This window comes from Cervus canadensis, chromosome 8, assembly GCF_019320065.1.
Source record: "Cervus canadensis isolate Bull #8, Minnesota chromosome 8, ASM1932006v1, whole genome shotgun sequence".
NCBI classification, from domain to species: Eukaryota; Metazoa; Chordata; class Mammalia; order Artiodactyla; family Cervidae; genus Cervus; species Cervus canadensis.
In genome coordinates this window covers 5,655,430-5,670,116 of record NC_057393.1, presented here as the reverse complement: position 1 = coordinate 5,670,116, position 14,687 = coordinate 5,655,430, and the positions used below count along the sequence as shown (strand labels likewise).

General features: G+C 48.5%; 1 protein-coding gene across 2 annotated transcripts in view; it reads left to right on the top strand.

The window, feature by feature from the left end:
* The window catches only part of DOCK1 (dedicator of cytokinesis 1), a 546,616-nt gene that overhangs the window by 99,086 nt on the left and 432,843 nt on the right, over window positions 1-14,687 (top strand). For both annotated transcript variants that reach the window (XM_043475106.1, XM_043475105.1), the window contains exons 17-19: window positions 4,254-4,357; window positions 5,487-5,670; window positions 11,226-11,323. In XM_043475106.1, coding sequence (XP_043331041.1) covers window positions 4,254-4,357; window positions 5,487-5,670; window positions 11,226-11,323 — 386 coding nt within the window. The remainder of the gene's footprint in view (window positions 1-4,253; window positions 4,358-5,486; window positions 5,671-11,225; window positions 11,324-14,687) is intronic.

The following is a 14,687-nucleotide window of genomic DNA, read 5'->3' as shown; positions in this document are numbered from 1 at the left end:
GTTGTATATATAGTAGCGTCACAGGAAGGGCGGCCTCAGAAGGCGTGTTTATCATCCAAGACCCTGTGGGGCCCAGAGCCACAGGGGTGGGGGGTCCTCAGCCTTGACTCTGTGTGTGTTTCCAAATATCTCAGCCCAAGGAGTGAATGCCCAGGGGGGTTGATGACCAGGCGAAGTGGGAGCTGCCCTCTCCTTGGCGCAATGCTGAGCACAGAATCAGTTCAGTTCAGTTCAGTCACTCAGTCATGTCCGACTCTTTGCGACCCCATGGACTGCAGCACTCAAGGCCTCCCTGTCCATCACCAACTCCTGAAGTTTACTCGAACTCATATCCATTGAGTGGGTGATGCCATCCAACCATCTCATCCTCTGTCGCCCCCGTTTCCTCCTGTCCTCAATCTTTCCCAGCATCAGAGTCTTTTTCAATGAGTCAGTTCTTCGCATCAGGTGGCCAAAATATTGGAGCTTCAGCTTCAGCATCAGTCCTTCCAATGAACATTCAGGACTGATTTCCTTTAAGAGGGACTCAGTTCCTTCAGGATGGACTGATTTGATCTCCTTGGAGTCCGAGGGACTCTCAAGAGTCTTCTCTAACACCACAGTTCAAAAGCATCAATTCTTCAGTGCTCAGCTTCTTTTATAGTCCAGCTCTCACATCCATACATGATTACTGGGAGGTCGGCCTCAGAAGGCACACATCTGCCCGCATCCACAGAAAACATCAACTGATGCATTTGGAGTTGCTAACAAGTTGCAGAACGGCGTTAGACCATTCACATACCAGCCCCAAACTTTCCCAGCAACTTTCTTAGCTTTTTTTATAGTCCAACTATAGAGCTCAGCTTTCTTTATAGTCCAACTCTCACATCCATACATGACTACCACCACAGCCTTGACTAGATGGACCTCAGCCAAGTCCTGGAGGCTGTGGTGGGCTCTGCACCCAGCACAGTGGAAGTCGTGGTGGTGGGGGGCAGGGGCTGCGTGGGAGGCGAGGGTGGGGAGCCCCACTGCAGGGCAGGCAGAGTTCTCCAGTGCACGGAGGACTTCTCACAGAAGCACGCTCCCCCTTTAGAACACCGTCGTTCCCCCTAATTGATAGATTAGAGTAGGGCAGAGGGATCTCTTCGGCAGCATTTTAATTTCCCAAATCCTTGTTTTCCTTGTCAGTTTTAAGTACTCATTACAGACAGGACGCTGTCACGACACATTTGCATAATTAATGAAGCCTCCCCGGCCACAGCTGCGGGGTTGGGGGAACGTGCGGAGCATCGCAAGTGTGACGATGGTGAAGTTGGTGGGCCACCCTGGCGATGGGGGCCACGGGGGGGGCCTCGACTACCGCCTTGTCTGTGGACTCTGGGGCAGATATGGGGCGAGCTGAGGCCACACTGCACCCCCTCCCTACTGTCCCCAGCAAAACGTGTTGCTTTACCCCTTCTGGAAGCAGGTGACGGGGTATCTCACGCTGGGATCTGCACTTGGGGTTGCTGGGAAAGTTTGGTGCTGGTATGTAAGCGGTCTAACGCTGTTCTGCAACGTGTTAGCAATTCCAGATGCGCTAAGTGATGTTTTCTGTGGATGCGGGCAGATGTGTGCCTTCTGAGGCCGACCTCCCGGGAGTTTCCCTTCTTTGTAGAGGGGCTGGCTGGGTGGGCTGCCCTGCCTGCCCTCCGGGGCATGAGGTCTTCTCCTGTGACTCCTGACGTGTAAATGTGTTGTCTGCCTCGTCACGGCTGCTAACGAACATGCGATAAATGCAGTCCGTTCCTGATGTGAAGAGGCAGAGTATTAATAATTTAAAGGTGCGCTTTTAAATTCTGTCCTACTTAATAGTAGGGCTGGAGGAAGCTGTCTGCTGGTAGGTGTGGTCACGTGTCTTGAACCACGGCTGATTTCACAGAGACGGGCTTTAATGTTTTTCATGTCTGCTTAGAACCTGATGGCTCAGATGGAAAAGAGTCCACCTGCCATGCGGGAGGCCTGGGTTTGATCCCTGGGTTGGGAAGATCCCTGGGAGGAGGGCACGGCAACCCACTCCAGTATTCTTGCCTGGAGAATCCCGTGGACAGAGGAGCCTGGTGGGCTACAGTCCATGGGGTCGCAAAGGGTCAGACACGACTGAGCGATTCAGCACAGCACAAACTTGGAAGGATCTCTTCCTTCTCTCTCGAACACTGAGAAATTTTATGTTTTCAAGAACCCTTTCACAAAGTTACTTTTTGATTCCTAAGGTACATATATTTTGCTTTTATCTGCCCTTTTATCTTTGGTTAGTCAATCATTCACCCATCTAATTAGCTAGCATTTATTCAGTACCTATTTTATTCCAGGAATGCAAAGATCAATGAGATAATAGTATCTCATGCAGTGATGTCCTAGAGTAAGTATTTTGAGCCTCTGACTTAGGGTGGGCAGATGTATTGCTCTTGGACCTCTATTGTTTCATCTCTAAAAATAGAATCTGGGATGTATAATTTTAAAGGTATTTTGTAGCCTTGAACTCAATGGATCCATGCTGTGTGCTCACATCTCTGAAAATTCGTTACGCATCCATTTCTTCAGCCCAGAGTCCTCATCCATGTCTAGCTGATTGGGCACCTGCCCACCCTGGAGCCTGCACTCCCCTCTGCTCACCAGCCTCACTGGCTGTCAGCCCCCAGTCAAGCCAGGGCACTCCTATTAGGGCCTCTGTATTTGGCCATCTCCTTTCCTGGAGGGTTGACATCTTGGGTCATACGTAGTCCATCTTCGCAGAGAGACCTTTCTGACCATCCAGCTGGGTCGTCCCTGTTCCCATCATAACGCCTTAACAAGCTCCCAACTTTTCTTTGTTTTTTGAAAGAACTCATTTGTTGGCGTCTCCCCAACTAAAACAAATGTTTATTGAGTATCTGATATATAGCAGGCACTACGTTACACACTGGGGAAATAGCAGTGAGAAAATACATAACGTCTCTTTCATGGAAAAACCCAGTGGGTGAAGCTAATGATAAATTTTCACGCACACACACACACACACACACACACACACTCGGCACACGCACGCACACACACACACTCGGCACACGCGCGCACACACACATGCACACACACACACTCGGCACACGCGCACACACACGCATATGCACACACACACACTCGGCACACACGCACACACACGTGCACACACACAGTACAGCCTGGGTCATCTGGTAGTGATAGGGACTTGTCTTAATCTGCTGGGGCAGCCACATCTAAATACCTTAGACTGGGTGACTTAAGAGTGGAGATTTCTCACAGTTCTGCAGGCTGCTAGTCTGAGCTCAGGGTACCAGTGTGGTTGGGTCTGATGAGAACCCTCTTGAAGGTTACAGATGGCCACCTTCTTGCTGTGAGCTCACATGGAGGAGGATAGAATTGGTGTCTGTTCTGTTTCTTATAAGGGCCCCCATTCTATAGGGTCAGAGCCTCACCCTTATGACCATTCAACCTTAAGACCTTCCTTTTAGGCCTTTTCTCCAGTACAACCATACGGGGATTATTATTAACAGTTCAGCTCCTGACCATTGTGAAGACTGATCAGTTGAGTGCCAGGTATGACCAGGGTCTGCATTTGCTCTCCTGGGCAGCTGGTCATGTCAAAGCAGGTGACTCCTTGGCGGAAACTTGAATGAAATGAAGAACTGAGTCTCCCATGCTGATTTTGGGGGAAGAACTTCCTCACCAAAGAGAATGAAATTTCATGTTCAGGTGCTTAGTCCACCTGTGACTTACATTAGTGGAGGGTCCAAGGTGGGCATCTCTCTGTTTTGGTTTTCCCTGTTGACCATCTGTTTTCTCAGGGAGGATTTGCCCCTTATAGTGGTCACTTATGATGGCCCGTGTGTTCTGCCCTGTTAATCTGTGAATCCCTAGGCTGCAAACACCGTCTTCACTTAGCTCTTTCCAGTTACTCTTGGCTTTCAGTATTGTAGACTTCCCTCCTCGTTCCCCTTCAAAAGCATCCTCCTACTCTTGGTCCTTCACTCCAGGTTCCGTCTTGAACTTCCACGAGGAAACTCTACACTGCTCTGAGTTTACAGATTAGTTTGAGCCCAAGGGTTTCCCTTTGTGATATGTGAACGTTGTCTCCATCTCTGTGTATTTATGTTTACTTTTAACATCTGTCAAAACAGTTTTGTCATTTTTTCAGAAAGGCAGCTCTCGTGGCATTTTATGATGTTATTTTTGTCACGGCGGCTGTTGAAAATGATTATTGATCTCTGTTGCAGCTAAGGACAAGTCTGAGAAGATATTCGCCCTGGCTTTTGTAAAGCTCATGCGCTACGATGGGACCACCCTGAGGGACGGGGAGCATGATCTTATTGTCTACAAGGTATGTTCATTTTTCTGTTGGTGTGATGCTTTAAGCCTCTTTGGGCTTCCTGGCCTGAGTGGACATCTCTCTTTGTGGCACCAATGCTGTCTAGCAATGATTAATTCTGAAAATGAGCATTTCAGATGACCAGCTTTTTAGCTGTTCCTAAGGGGAGATGTTTGTTTTAGTTGCTAAGTCATGTCTGACTCTTAGTGACATGATGGACACCAGGCTCCTCTGTCCATGGGATTCTCCAGGCAGGAATACTGGATGGGTTGCCATTTCCTTCTCCAGGGGATCTTTCTGACCCAGGGATTGAACCTGCATCTCTTATGTCTCCTGCATCTCTTAGGTCTCCTGCATTGGCAGGCGGGTTCTTTACCACTAGAGTCACTTGGGCAGGCCATAATAACACATTAGATTCTGTTTAAAAAAATGCTCTGTGAATGTGAATTCATCTAGAAGAACAAGGGAAATATTAAAAATAAGCAATTTAGCACAGGGTCTCTGTTCAATATTATGGCTGTTTTTTCCTATTATTATTATTGGCTGTGCAGCATGTGGGATCTTATTTCTCTGACCAGACATCAAACCCATGCACCCTGCAGTGGAAGTGAGGTGTCTTAACCACTGGGTCACTGGGGAAGTCCCCTGATCAATATTATATAGCAAATTAGTTGGGAAAATAATTTTTGCAAGAATAGACACATGTAGATGTATAACTGTATGTTTCCCTGGTGGCTCAGTGGTAAAGAATCTACTTGCAATGCAGGAGATGCAGGTTCAATTCCTGGGTTGGGAAGATCCCCTAGAGAAGAGAATGGCACCCCACTCCAGTATTCTTCTTGGAAAATCCCATGGACACAGGAGCCTGGTGAGGTACAGTCCATGAGGTCGCAAAAGAGTTGGACACAGCTTAGCAGCTAAACAGCCATGTGTATAACTGGATCACTTCATTGTGTTATCTCTAAGTAAGCACAACATTGTCAGTCAACTATAATATAAAACATTAAAAAATAAAACTGTTTAGGAAATAATAGAAAACAAATATCACGAGGGTTCAAAGGATTAAGGATCTTAAGAGGGTAGGAAAAAATTGCCTGGTGCCATGAGCCGTGTGTGACCTGTTGTGGCGTTAAACCCATAGGCGGAAGCAAAGAAGCTGGAGGACGCGGGCACGTACCTGAGCCTGCCTTCCACCAAGGCCGAGCTGGAGGAGAAGGGCCACTCGGCCACCGGCAAGAGCATGCAGAGCCTCGGGAGCTGCACCATCAGCAAGGACTCCTTTCAGATCTCCACGCTCGTGTGTTCCACCAAGCTGACCCAGAATGGTGGGTGTGCGGCCTGGGGACCGGGACGCCTCTCTGCACGCTTTCTCCTTTCGTCCCCTCTTTCTCGTGCTCCCTGCTGGATGCAGGAGGCTTCCCTAGGTGCCTGAATCCCACCTGTGAGCCCTTCACACCCTCGCTCTGTGATGGCCTGTGGGGATGCTGATGACCGGGGAAAGAGGGTGGGGCTGACATCCCTTCTGCTTTGAAACGCACATTCTGATTTCACCCTAAGGATGAACCTTAAAGTGCTTTTTCTTAAAAAATTATCCATCTGTGTATCTGCTGCTGCTAAGTCTGTGTATCTAGATATCTATTTGTTTGGCTGCCCCGGATCTTAGTTGCCGCATGTGGGATCTAGTTCCCTGACCAGGAATTGAACCCAGGTCCCCTGCATTGGGAGTGCCGAGTCTCAGCCCCTGAGCCACCGGGGATGTCCCTGAATATACTTTTGAAAAAGAATTTTGGCCACAGGAAGATAGCATGGCATAAAGGAAAGTGCATAATTGGGAGTCAGACCAATGCCCCAGGCTTGAACCCTGGGAATGACCTTGAACCAGGGCCCCCAAGCTCATGTTCCTGTGTATGTCCTTGTTATAATGCCTGTCTCCTCGGGCTCTCTGAGGGCTACCGGACCTGTAGGGTGTGAGACTCCACCCTCTTGGGTCTTCCCCTCTCCCCTCTGCTCATTGAAATAATTACCAGTTACCTTTAGTTTTAAAAGTTGCTGATGACATTTCTAGTCCCCCTGATGGGGAGATAAGGCGCCCCTTGCTGACGCACTCACACCAAAGTACGGTCTTAAGGCAGCATCAGATGGTGCCCGGCGTCCTTGCTCGGGCGGCGAGTCTCCTCGGCCTTGTCCCCACTGCTTGCAGCCTCCTTGTAGCATGGCCGCCCGGCCAGGGGCCACTTCTGATTCCGAGCATACCATCTGGTCGAGGCAGAAGCCCCTCTGCACAGATCCTACACTGAAAAATCCAGCTTCCCGAATGTGACCGTCTCACAGCTGTGCTGAGTAGCTTCACGCTCTCTTGAAAGTCAGCTTGAAAATCCAATTTTTCCCTCTTAGCCACCCGATATGGATTTTGATTATTAATGTCTGTTGTCATGAATTGTGTCCTGGGGGGTTGTCCTTAAAGTTGGGGCCCAAGGGACAGTCATCATTTGGACTTTAACAGGATAATCAGGGGCCAAAAAGTAGCCCCATCTCCTGGAAGCCCCTGCCTGGTAGCGGAGGGTGCACTGGTGTGGGGTGTGTGGGACCCGTTCAGACTTTCCCTGCCTGCTGTCTCTGCCTGGTTGTGCTGGGCTCTGCAAGCTACGTTTCTCACCATTTGTCTCACGAGTAAATTGGGACCGACTGGAGGGTGGGGGGGTGGTTGGAGGAGAATGTGTGGCGGAGAGTAGCATGTCACTCAGATGCTTGAAGGCCACTTGGATACATCTTTCTAATAATACATGGTTTGATACATGGTTTGCCTGGCACATTTTGAATTCTCCCAGCTTGGGGTCCTGCTCTGAGCAGGTGAAAACCCTACCCAGGGGCGTTGGGTCCCCTGCATGCATGGGGAAGGGTAGGTCATGTGCAGGGGGTTTGCAAGTTTAATCCCCCGGGGAAGATGCCATCGGCTGGATGAGCACTGGTTTGAGACTGGGTTATAGCACGGATGACCCAGATGTCACTCAGATGTCACCCTGGATACAACCTTCACAGCCCACTTGCCTGACGACCGGCTACGCCTTCCAGATGGCGGTCCCCAGCCTTATTGGCAGCAGGGACCAGTTTCGTGAAAGACAGTTTTTCCACGGACTGGGGGGTAGAGGGCTGGGTGGGATGGTTTTGGGGTGATTCAAGCACATAGCATTTATTGTGCACTTTATTTCTGTGATTGCTACCTCAGCTCCACCTCAGACCATCAGGCCTTAGATTTCAGAGGTTGGGGACCCCTCTTCTAGGGTCTCATTGAATTCAGGGCAGCCTCTCTCACGAGTACTTCATCTTTGCTGCGTCATAAGCCACCCTCTTACCTATGGGTCATATTCCAGAAGCATGTTTGGAAGCTGTTGTTTGCAATTTGAATATGTTTCCCCATTAAACAGTGCTATGAATAGCAGGTAGGTGGGGCCCACCCACAGAATCCCCCTTAACCCGCATGTCCCTGGAGAAGAGGGCTGCGAACCAGGGCATTCCCAAGGTATTAAGTCACAGTAATTTCCCAGGGAGATGCATCTCCTTGTCTCTGACCTCCTGACTCGTCGAGTCCCGCCAGTCTCAGGGCAGTCCCCTGCCTGGGACTGAGGGCAGGGCCCCCTGGTTTCCTGCAGCGGCTGTTGCTGGGCAACCAGGAAATTGCAGCTCTCAGCGATGCAGCTTACTGAGAGCCAGGGGGACCCGTCTTTTGTTGTTCATTTCACACCAGCCAGCGATGCCTCTTTTCGGGATGGTGGCGTGTCAGGCGTGTGCGAGATGGAGTTGCCCCAGTTGGCATTGAGTCCCAGATTCTCATTTGAGGGAGTCATTTTTCTGAGACTGTGATTTGTTCCTGCGAAGGTCCAATACTTAGGGAAAAGGGGTGGCTTCATTACTCATTGAGATTTGTGTGAAACGGCTCTGTTCTCAGCATTATGCTGGATGCTACAGGGGAGAGGCAACAACGCAGGAGATGTGGTTCCTCTCCTGAATCAGCTTGCTGCCGAATGAGAAGGAGAGAAATCCTGACCCGGAGAGTTATTATGGGCCAGACTGCAGTGGCTGCTGGGGATTGAGAGGGGACAGAGAGGGCAGGGACCTAGGGGCTGGTTGAGCTCCCCTCCTCAAAGGTGTTCTCAGAAAGGTACAGCTGGGCCCGTTAGCCGTGGACAGACACCTTTGAGGAGGGGGAGCTTGGCCAGCCTCCTAGATCCCTGCCCTCTGACCTCTCTCATTCCGCAATATCTCAAGGGCTTCCCTTGTGGCTCAGATGGTAAAGAATCTGCCTGCAATGCAAGAGACCTGGGTTCGATCCCTGGGTCTGGAAGATCCCCTGGAGAAGGGAATGGCAACGCACTCTGTCATTCTTGCCTGGAAAATTCCATAGACAGAGGAGCCTGGGTGTCTATAGTCCATCGGGTTGCAAAGAGTCGGACATGACTGAGTGACTAACATGATGATCTTTTCTCAAAAGTACAGCGTAGAGGGGAACCTCAGCCTCCTTCTAATCCAAAGTGCCACTAACTTTACTTGAATGGATTCAGATTATTAACTAGCCTCTGTTTTAAAAAAAAAATTTGCTGGTAATTCTTATGCGGTAGAAAGCTCCCTTAACCCCAGGACTGAGAGCGTGACTGAGCAGGATGTAGCCTTTCTCATGACTTCCCTTTTGATTAGAAATTAAACTATGTCAGCTTTCTTGATGAATGACTAAAATGTTCATCTCTTTGATGGACGGCTGCTGCGGGTCTTCCCGCCGGGCATCATGCTAAGTGCTTTTCCCATGTCTTACTATTTAATTCTTGCACCAACCCTGTGACTCAGGGAACCATGCACCCATTGTTCAGATAGGAAAACTGAGGTGAAGTTACTTGTCCAAGGTCATATAGCGGTTGTTGTTGCTGTTGAGTTGCTCAGTCATGTCCGACTCTTTGTGACCCCATGGACTGCAGCACGCCAGGCCTCCCTGTCCTTCAACATCTCCCAGAGCTTACTGAAACTCATGTCCATCGAGTCGGTAATGCCATCCAACCATCTCATCCTGTCGTCCCCTTCTCCTCCTGCCCTCAATCTTTCCCAGCATCAGGGTCTTTTCCAATGAGTCAGTTCTTTGCATCAGGTGGCCAAAGTATTGGAGCTTCAGCATCAGTCCCTCCAGTGAATATTCAGGATTGATTTCCTTTAGGAATAGCTGGTTTGATCTCCTTGCAGTCCAAGGGATTCTCAAGAGTTTGAACACCACAGTTCAAAAGCATTAATTCTTTGGCGCTCAGCCCTCTTTATGGTCCCACTCTCAGCGTGGCCCACCTGATGCTTCTATCTATGCTCTTCATATTCCAAATACACTAGGATGTCCCCCTGCTTTTTCCTGTTTGTAACTCTTAACCTTCAACACCTGTGCTTGGATGAGGTCATATCAATGCGGATGTGTGTTTATTGCTCATCACCTGTATGCCTTTTATGTGGTTTGATGTTTATGGGCTTTCCCTGATCGCTCAGATGGTAATGCAGGAGACCTGGGTTTGAACCCTGGGTTGGGAAGATCCCCTGGAGTAGCACATGGCTTCCCACTCCAATATTCTTGCCTGACAGTATGCAGGAGATGTGGGTTCAATCTCTGGGTTGGGAAGATCCCCCGGATGAGGGCATGGCTTCCCATTCCAGTATTCTTGTCTGGGAAACCCCAGGGACAGAGGAGCCTGGCGGGCTACAGTTCATAGGGTTGCAAAGAGTCTAACATGACTGAGCGACTAACACTTTCACATCCTTAAATTATAATTGTTGTCTTGTATTCACTGAAATTCTACCTTATCGCCAAAATTGTTTTTCTTTTCAGTATTGACTAGGGTTTTTCTTAAAGAGACAGTGTCTGTAGCAGAAGTTCATTCCTGATGAGCATAAACAGTACATTAGATCTGTTTTGCTAATTGTGTTTTTTTCACGTAATGGGATATTAATATGACTTCAAGTGAGAGTTGTGTAGGCCTATGTCTTTTCCTAGAGATGTTTTGGAGTCTGTCTTCATGCCTTAAACAAAGTCATTTCTCAACATTGTCTTCCACATTTAGTCTGCAAAAACCATTGCATTCAACTTGAGGTTTTTCTGTTAGGAAACAAACATAAAGACTCACAGAAAGGCCCAGCCTTGGTGAGGGCGGCAGGCTCAGTAGAGCAGTGGCCAGCGTTCTTGTCTCCTTCAGGGACTGTCCCCTTGCATTCTCAGTACTGCATTTGAGTTGGTTATTTTATATCACATGCCCAGGCACTCAGTCATGTCCGACTCTTTGAGACCCCTTGGACTGTGGCTCGCCAGGCTCCTCTGTCCACGGGATTTCCCAGGCAAGAATACTGGAGTGGGTTGCCAGTTCCTTCTCCAGGGGATCTTACCAACCTAGGGATCGAACCCAGATCTTCTGCGTCTCCCACATTGCAGGCGGTTTCTTTACCACTGAGCTGTTGGGGAGGCCCTTATTTTATATTATTTTATCTTAAAAAGTAAGAGTCTTGTTCTCAGGCAGGAAATAACTGCGGGGGAGAAGCTGCCAGGAGCGGCCTTGCAGGCCTGCTGCTGCTCTGATTTGCCTTCTTGTAGGTGGAAAGGTCTTCCTTTCACGGGCTCCCTGCTGCCTTTCTGAAGCTTTTGTTTGTAAATCATTTCATGGTAAATGTAATTGAAAGTAATGAATTCAGCTGCACTGGGCATCAAGGATGCCTCTAGAAAAGTACTGAAATATTTAGCTGGCGAACATTTCCAAAGAGACTTGGTTTTTCTGTTCAAAAAGTGATGTTGGAGACCTGATGTGATGGGTGCGTGAGGAAGACCAGTCCTTGCTGGGAGGAACTGATTGTCGTTTCCTGTTTCCAGTGGATCTGCTGGGGCTCCTGAAGTGGCGATCGAACACCAACCTGCTGCAGCAGAACCTGAGGCAGCTGATGAAGGTGGACGGTGGAGAGGTGGTGAAGGTAACATGGCCCCCACGCTGTTCGCTTGTCCTAAAGTGTGTGAACCGGTGTAGGTGCGGCCTCCCAAGACCGTAGAGCCACGCCTCCAAGATACGGTGGGTTCGGTTTCACATTGTGGTGGGAAGGCAGATCACATGAATTATTTGGTTCCTGGATGCAAATCAAAGGGACGCCCACACCTTGCTGCAGTCTTTGGAGTGTGTGGTAACCTCGTGTCAGAGAAGCTAGGTATGATATAAAATGGGTAACCAACAGGGACCTCGTGTACAGCAGAGGGGACCAAGCTCATTATTTTATAAAAACCTGTAATGGAAAAGAATCTAAAAAGCAATATATAATATATAATGTATTACAGTATCTACAATGTATAATATATATGTATTATAATACACATGTATATATAATGCATATAATTTATATGTATATTTATATGTACATGGATATACATGTATGACTGAACCACTGTGTTGTACACTTGAAACTAACACATTGTAAATAAACTATACCTTCCAAAATTAGAAAAAATCATGTCCACACCTTAATTAAAAAATACCTTGTTGCGAGAAATGCCGTCACTCGAATCTTTGGTGACTGATAACCCTTTTGCAGTAGTCGTATCAGAGATCGCTGATCACATCATCACCACAAATATATCAATGAAGAAGCTGGAAATATTGTGAGAATTATCAAAATGTGACCCAGAGACACCGAGTGAGCTAGTGCTCTTGGAAAATTGGGGCCGATAAACTTGCTGGATCCAGGATTGTCACAAACCTTGGATTGGTAAAAACCAGAGTACCTGCCAAGTGCGATGAAGCGCGGCCTGCCGGCGTGGGGCTCTGGCTCTGACCCCTTAAACCACCAGCGTCTTTGGGATGTTGACACACGCCTCTAGGAGGACAGAATCCTTCTTGGACCCTGGTCAGGCAGGGTGGCCTGGCTTCACTGTGATGGAAATGGTCTTTGGAATCATCCGAGTCTAGAGCCCTGGGCTCCCCTCCAGTGGGCCCTCGCTGTGGGGCTGCCATAGGTTAAATAACCTTGTTTAAGCCTCACTTTCCCCACTGTAGTCTGTGCCTTTGCTGGGCTTCTTGGGCGACTCAGACAGTAAATAATCTGCCTGCAATGCAGGAGACCTGGGTTCAATTTCTGGGCTGGGAAGATCCCCTGGAGAAGGGAATGGCCACCCACTCTAGTATTCTTGCCTGGAGAATTCTCTGGATAGAGGCAAGGAGCCTGGCAGACGATAGTCCATGGGTTCACAAAGGGTTGGACACGACTAAGCGACTAACACACATACTTTCCCTGCGGTAAAATGGACAGAGCCAGAGTGCCTTGTTCAGATGATCCTTGTGGAGGTTGCAGTAGGTTCTGGCCCTGGGAGGTGGTACAAGAGTGTCATGATTTATCCTCATCACTGTCCTGCCGTCCTTGTCATCCTTAACCCTGGCTCACGACTTACCCAGAAGCCCTGTCGTCGACGTGGAGAACTGCGCGGTATGCCCGTGAAGTCGCAGTCCTCAGGCTTAGCTGCTTTCCTCCCTTGCAGTCTTGGTTTATTTCTTAGCCTCGCACAGAGCAGGCTGTGGAGCAATGCTGGTGGCCTCCTGAATCTACACCTGAGATTGGACAGTCAGACGAGTGTGATTGGAGGTCCCTTGGAATGCTCAAGTGTGGTCCTTGTTGGCACTTTTGGTATTTTCTTCAGCCTCTCCTGTCTCCCGTCTGCCCGGTGACGCCTCCTTGTACGGAAGGCAGTGCCCGTCCGTGTCCATGGGGCTCCACCCGGGCTGGGGGCAGCGGGCTGGCCCCCCGCCTCGTGGTTGCTCCTGAGCAGGCTCCCCGCCGCCAGGTCTGTGCTGCTGCCTCTATCCCATCCCATCCCCTCCGTGAGAGATGCTCGCGGAGGGAGACACCCTTATCTCTCTAAAAATTAATTACTTAAAATGGTCTCAATTAAACAGCAGTGTGGTTAGCTTCAGTATAAATTAATTTGGCGGCGTCGCTCTCCTAAATTCATTGTATAGCCACTCAAACATATCCTTGCTAATCTTCTAAGTTTAATCATCTTTTCCCGGCCCTTGTCTTCTTGTCCTGGCTTGGACAACGTTAATTGTATTTTAAACTTCCCCGGGTTCTATGAATTCCCTAGTTCGGATGAAAACTGGCTGAATAACTTCACAGCACTTCTTTAAAAGACCCACAGTTAATGAAATTGTGTCCTCTTTCATTTTTCGGCCCCTGTATCACGTCAGGGATTACTTGTATTTCTGTTGAACTTTTGTTACACTGACCAGGGAAAATCTGGAGCCATCTGGTTTTATTGCCTTCCTCTGTCCCTTTTAGCTGGTCTATTATCATCTCCTATTGTTCATCCCTGGAGATGATTTTTCACCTCTCTCGTGACCCTTCCTGTGTTCACTGGAACTGCCCAGGCCTGGAGGACTTGTCTGGCCCTTACCTGCTTTGCCTGAGTTTTACTCTTTCCTGTCACCAGCGTGTCTTAACATCCTTAGGCCTAGAGTGGAGAACGGACTCATCTGAGGACCACATGGGGTCCCAGCCTGCATGGGGCTGCTTTCCGTTATACGGAAGAACACTTATAGGCTGTGGGTCTTATTCCACTTATTTAAGACCTCCCTTTTGTGTATTTGTAACTTTTTTCTTAAGATTTTTGGTTTTCTTGATGTGTACCATTTTTTAGGAACCCTTCAGAGGAATTAAAGAACTTCTTGATTAGGGTGAAAGAGGAGAGTGAAAAAGCTGGCTTGAAACTCAACTTTAGAAAAACTAAGACCATGGCATTCAGTCCCATAACTTCATGGCGAGTAGAACGGGAGAAAGTTGAAGCAGTGACAGATTTTCTTTTCTTGGGCTCCAAAATCAATGAGGACAGTGACTGCAGCCATGAAATTAAAAGGCACTTGCTTCTTGGAAGAAAAGCTATGACAAATCTAGACAGTGTATTAGAAAGCAGAGACATCACTTTGCTGACAAAGGTCTGTATAGTCAAAACTATGGTTCTTCCAGTAGTCATGGACAGATGTGAGAGTTGGGCCATAAAGAAGACTGAGCACCAAACAATTGGTTTTTTTTGAATTGGGGTGCTGGAGAAGACTCTTGAGAGTCCATTGGACGGCAAGGAGATCAAAGCAGTCAATCCTAAAGGCAATCAACTCTGATTCCAATTCATTGGAAAGACTGATGCTGAAGCTGAAGCTCCAATACTTTGGCCACCTGATGCAGAGAGTCAACTCATTGGACAAGACCCTGATGCTGGGCAAGATTGAGGGCAGGAGGAGAAGGGAGCGGCAGAAGATGATTAGATGGCATCACCGATTCAATGGCCATGAATTCGTGCAAA